The 6,000-nt window shown below is 50.3% G+C and overlaps 1 protein-coding gene across 2 annotated transcripts in view; it reads right to left on the bottom strand.

The window, feature by feature from the left end:
- The window catches only part of RSPO2 (R-spondin 2), a 113,552-nt gene extending 109,101 nt beyond the window's left edge, over window positions 1-4,451 (bottom strand). Inside the window, exons 1-2 of one of the 2 annotated variants that reach the window (XM_082235931.1) lie at window positions 4,049-4,451; window positions 2,813-3,151 (exon numbers count right to left, since the gene is read on the bottom strand). In XM_082235931.1, coding sequence (XP_082092057.1) covers window positions 2,813-2,906 — 94 coding nt within the window. In that variant the 5' untranslated portion in view covers window positions 2,907-3,151; window positions 4,049-4,451. Of the gene's footprint in view, window positions 1-2,812; window positions 3,152-3,535; window positions 3,878-4,048 lie in introns of those variants that run through there. The other variant, XM_082235932.1, reaches the window with a different exon arrangement.
- Between the last annotated feature and the right edge of the window lie 1,549 nt (window positions 4,452-6,000).

Genomic DNA, 6,000 nt, shown 5'->3' on the forward strand with positions numbered 1-6,000 from the left:
CTACCTGTGAATAACCGTACAAATAAACGTGCAGCTCAAGCTGTACACAGGTTGTACATCCGTTGACCGTAATGTGTGAACACAGCCCAACACACGGGTGTTTGTTCCTAGAAATATAATCACTGCAAGAACTAAGGGTGCAAGCCTGTGATTATTTACCCGGAAGCAAAACCCGCTGAATTCACAATTAGGACTTTCTCTCTGGCGAGTATTACAGGACTGCAATCGAGATAAGAGAGTATGAAGGGATCACACTAGTGCTGGAAAGGGACTGAAGACAAGATGATCCAATCAAATATTCTGGCCCACAAACCAGGATACCACATCAGCCACACCACAAAGTAACTCACACCATTCCAAGCAGTGTGGTTAACAGGAAGTGCAACCAACTTCTATTTCCTGTTTCACACTTCTTTGCAGCGTGTCACATGTGAGACTGATGCATCTATCCTGCATATGCTCTCCGCGCAACGATAGCTAAGGCATCCCCCTGTGAAGAAGATGTGAAAAGATAGGAAGAAACACGAAACAGAAAGCAAAAGTAACTTCATACTTCCTTCCCTCCCTTGCCCCTCTCTCCAGCTTAAAGTCTCAACAGCAAGGAACACAAAAGACCCTTAGAGTCAGAAGTATATTCATGGAACAGCTTACTAGTCACCTAGTAAATAGTCACCTGTCTAGTTGCCCACAGCAAATTCAAATATAGCTATAGGAAATCAGGAATGAGAGTTGCCTCTTGTCACCTCCCCCTTTTTTTGGCCATTAATGTGCCATAAATGGCAAAGTTTTAAGCCCATGTGTTCCTTTTTTCCCTTCTTTTTACAGACTCCTTTTCAAAGCTGCTTTAATAAAGCAAACTCAAGCGAGTGAGTCAAGCCGCAGAACATTGGGTGAGGGGACGGGGCGGGGGAGGAACAGTGGAAATGGGTTAACTACGTAATCGGACCTGAAGGAAAGTGACTTGCTGTATTCAAACTATCAATTTTTCCCCAAAACACAACTTTCTACGTCTGCTGGCATAAGTCTTCTGGAAATGATAGGGCTGCCAGTCACTGAAGAGAGTGAGAAACAGATCCTCAAGTTATTAGGTAGATCTCGATGAATCACTACTGAGCTGCAACCGTCTTCTTGGAGCAGCAAAGAGTACCAACAGAGAATAGATTTCCCACATTCTCTTGATTTCCCAAACAGGAGAGGCACAGCAAATGAGTCTGTTCTATAAGCAACAGCTCAAAGCAGCAGCATCAAAACAGTCCTGTCATTCTATGCTGTGAACTGGGGAGCAACACATTAAACTTAAAAAAGGGTGAAATGAATGCCAGCTGATGGAGGGACTAATGGGGGCCACCATGCCTGGCTAGCTGTAGAATTCTCCCCTATTCAGTTGGAGTGAAAATTCCTCGCAACCCTTAAAGCAGGAAAGTTACAAGGTACACTTACAAAAATGCACAGGAGTCGCGAGTTAGCACACAGATCAGCCGCGAAAGTGAGCAGCGTTCAGTTGTGAGCACGTATAGCAGACAACCACTATTACTGCCCGCATTAAAGGATTTACTGTCACTCTTTGATCACTATCTAGAAATCAGATGCTAATGCTGCAATCCACTGCACACTTAGCGAAAACAAAGTCCCACTGAAATCTGTGTGACGAAGCATGTACAGGATCAGACTCTTATTTCCTATAAGGCAAGCTACTGCCCAATATACTCTAGGTCTAGGAGATCCATTGCCAATGAATGGATTTATGCTGCAAACTCAGACTGCCACACACCATCCCTTACACACACACACATTTATTTATTTTTTTAAAGACCTCATTCAATGACTCTAATTGAAAAAGTTAACCTCTGTCAATCCCCCAGAGGGACCAGCCTAGAGCGAGGGCGGGCATGTTCAGCTCAGAACACCTAGAGCAAAATTATTATCTGCAATTAGCTTGCGTTTCCTTCGCTTGGCCCATGAGCTCTCTACATAGAAAGGTCACATCCTGTACTCCATGTAAACTTACTTGCAATCATTATCACAATTCACAATCACCAGCACAGGGGGGGGGTTGTTTAACAAACTTTTTAGCCCACCTGGACTGCCGTTCCAACAGAGCAACTACAAAGCATTAAAGCATAAACAAGCCGTTCAATTTCAAGTGGCTAAAAATGCCCTTTTCCCACCCCAATCCTACACTAGCAAGCCATGGGCAAAACTAGGCTTTATTTCACCTGGGTCAGAGATCCAGTTTGGAACACACGCAACCCATGTTTTATTTGCATGTACACACACAGGATGGGAGTCTCAATGGCACCCCTCTGGAGGCTTTGTCTGGGCAAAAAAACCCCTGGCCAGCCTCCCCACCTACGGCTCTGCAGCAAGGCTGTGGTCCTATGCACACTTACTGCAAAATCCACTGAGTGCAGCACAATTTGCTTCTGTGTGAATGAAGGTGCATATATATAGGATCAGCCTGTTACCCACATGCCTGGGACCGATTTATGAATGACCGTAATTAGGATTAGGATGTCTGAATCAGACAGGAAGGGCTCAAGGGCTTTTAATGGGGTATCCCTCTATTGGGAGGGGGGAAGCTTGTGAGAAAAGGAACTTTCTTTTTTCCTCCATGGAAAGGGAAGGCCAAATGAACCAAAGTAACCCTATGCAGCCTTTTAAAGCTGGGAGAGACTCGGATGCCATGTCAGCTACCGGAGGCCACAAACGGGCAAAATCAAGTGGGGAAAAGGGAAGCCAGCCAGCTTGAGGAAAGATGTAGAGCCGGGAGGTGGGGGGAGGTCCGGAGCAGCCTGGGCAAGACGCTACTCACCTCTCTTGCTGCGTCTCCAGCGGCCGCCTTGGCAGTGACTGTAATCCATACAGTTCAGGATGATCAAGGCAAAAGAGAAGAAACGGAACTGCATCCTTCGGCTCCGGGGACTCGCGGCAGCAGCAGCAAAAGGACGGGGGCTGCAGGTCGCCGGCAGCGGCGCCGGGGAGTCACCAGAAACCGCCCTCCTTGCAGGCGGCGAGGGGACAAGGCAGAGCGAGGCGCGCAAGGAAGGACGGCGGCGGCGGCGGCGGCAGCAGCAGCCAAGCAGCTCACACGCCTCCGGAGCCCCTTAGTACATCCAGCGAAGTCCCGGCAACTTCCAGCATCTCCTCGGACCTGAAAGACGGAGGAAGGAAATAAACGTTAAACACGCGCGCGCGCACACACACACAGAGAGAGAGACATAATACGGAGCGATCAATAGTTTTAAGGCTGCCTGCAACCCTGTATACTCAATTACACGGGAGTAAGCCCCGCGGAACTCTACGGGGCTTACTTCTGAGTAGACGCGTCCAGAACCGCCCGTTGGGCTTTGCACACCCTTGGGAGTAAGCAACCTTGACTCCGACGTGGTTTACTCTAGAGTAACCAACCAGACAACGGGCTGCATCACTAGTAACCAAACCTATTTCGAAGGCTGGGTCCACACGAGCGCAGACAGTGTGGATCTAAGCCATTCCTTTGCTCCGGCTCCCCCCGCCCCCCGCCCAGTAGATCGACCTTTAAGGTTCCCTGGAAGCAAGGTGGGATCGACGCCGCCCGATCCTGGTTATCTCCAGGTTGGGTCCGTTCGATTCCGACGAGCCTCGCAGCCCGATCCTCGACGCGCGTTCTCTGGGGCGCAAACCTCGCGCGGCGTTTCCCTGGCCTTCCAGGTGAGCGCGATGCAGCCGATCCCGCGCACGTGTTTTGGGAAAGAAGCCCCGCCGCTCGCAACCAGGTCCTTTTAAACCTCGTGCGCAGGAAGCGCGCCCCGGCAGGAACGAAACCGCGCTAACCCCAAACGTAGCCACACCCTGCCCCCAATTCGAGAGTTGCGCCGATTCCACTCGACAGGGCAGCCGGGCTCGCCCCCTTAACGACCGAGACGCTCAGAGGTGCTTTAAATAACGCGGGGGGGGGTGGACGAAGGGGGAGGGGGAAAAGAAGAAGACCGAAAGAGAAACCTCGCTTTGAATCAGGGGCTGGAGAGGCGCAACCCCTCGTCGTTGCGCGCGCAAAAGCGGAGTTTACCTCCCCGGACGGCGGGCGCCACCCTGTGCACGCCGCCGGCCAGCTCCTTCGCTCCCCCGACGGCAGGTCAGCCGAGCGCCTCGCCTCTGCTGCCCACTAAACAACCTGGAAACACGTGGGCAGCCCGGCGAAGTTTGGGGATTGCAGCCGCGCTGCAGCTGCTGCTGCCCGGCGCGCGTTTGGAGAGCCGCGTTCGCCCCCGCGCGCTGCTGCTGCTCCTTCTCCACGGAGGGATCCCGGCGCCAGTCCTACCCAGCTCCGCTGCGGCACAGAGGTGAGCGAAGTTCCCGTCCTCTGGGCTCAGCAGGCTGCTTTCCCGCTACTTCTCTTATAACAGCGTCGCGATCATGTGCGCAAAGCCAGCCCCGCGGCTGTTCGGGGTGATTCCTCCGGCGCTCGCCCAGAGGCAGCTGTAAGCAGATGGCGCTGTGCGCCACAGCATTTCCCTTTGGCCGCCGCCGCCTTCTGAGGTCTTGCTGCTGCTGCTGCCGTGCTGCTGCCTTTCTCCCAATGCCCCAGGTCAGGCATCTTAGAAACTTGTTTCCCAACAGCAGCAGCAGCTGCAAGAGGCAGTGAGGTGACCCAGGCTTCACCGGTGGCATTGCTGCCTGTCGTGTGCGTACCAGTTAAGGAAGGTAGGAGTCGGTGCTTGCAGGTCACTGGTAGAGCACGTGTTTTTGCATATCCCCGTTTCAAGCCCACAGTTGAGAAGAGTTGTCTGAGACCAGGGGAAAATGCTGCCCATCAGGAAAAAAGATGCCTCACTCATATCATTGTCCCATGAGCATGGTGGATTAAGTGATCTGATTCATTATGAACTAGGTTTGAACACTGCCCACTTAAAACACAGCTAGGCCATTCTTTTTTCTCAATTCTAATGGAAGCTGGTTTGGGGATAAAGTCATGAAAACACGGCATTTCCCAAGCAATAACAGGATAGCTATGAATTGTAGCTCCTTTACTGTGAGCACTGCTTTCCAAACCATGAGGGATGTAGAGACCCTATGACACATATAAAGACCTACATTGGCTCCCAGTACGTTTCCGAGTACAATTCAAAGTGTTGGTGCTGACCTTTAAAGCCCTAAATGGCCTCGGTCCAGTATACCTGAAGGAGCATCTCCCAGGGGTGTAGGAAGGCAGGGGTGGGGTAGCCCCAGGTGCCATCATGGAAGGGGGCGACAAATTATCAAGGAACAATTACTGCCCTACTAGGGTGGTTCATAAAAACTTTTTTGAAAATGCCTGCTCCAAAGGTCTTATCTTACTACACTAGGGATTATATAGCTATATATGAAATTTCATGCATATCAGTTAATATCTTGACCCTCCTCCATGAAAATAGCTGTTTACTTGGACAGGGCTGCCTTTAGATGTCTTCTAAAAGTCAGATAGTTGTTTATTTCCTTGACATCTGAAGGGATGCCACCACTCAAAAGGCCCTCTGCCTGGTTCCCTGTAACCTCACATCTCGCAGTGAGAGAACCGCCCTCGGAGTGTGACCTCAGTGTCACACAAGGGGACAGCAATTACAAAAAAAATAATCTCAGATAGCAAAAGAATGGTCAGTATCCAGCTAAATCATCTAGTCAGTTCTGTTCCAGAGTGTTGTTTTCAGCTAAGTCTTATTTAGAGTAGACCCACTGAAATTAATGAACCTAAGTTAGTTGTGTCTATTCACTTCAGTGGATCTACTCTGCATAGATAGGACTAGCACTGAAAACCACCCAGATTGAGGGGGGGGGAGATGGACAAAGTTCTGCTGCACCACTTTCTGTTGGTGGAACAAGTGTGTTGGACACCACACAATGCCTAGCAAAAGTTTGAGATGCTTGATTTAACAGCAAAATTGACATATAAGTAAAAGGGTGTGGGACCAAGAAGAGGTGATGTTGAAATGGAAACCAATTTATTCATTATTCCAGAAGAAATACTTTGCTTCCCCATTCCCC

This window comes from Podarcis vaucheri (assembly GCF_965113315.1).
Source record: "Podarcis vaucheri genome assembly, chromosome: 8".
In the NCBI taxonomy this organism is placed as follows: domain Eukaryota; kingdom Metazoa; phylum Chordata; class Lepidosauria; order Squamata; family Lacertidae; genus Podarcis; species Podarcis vaucheri.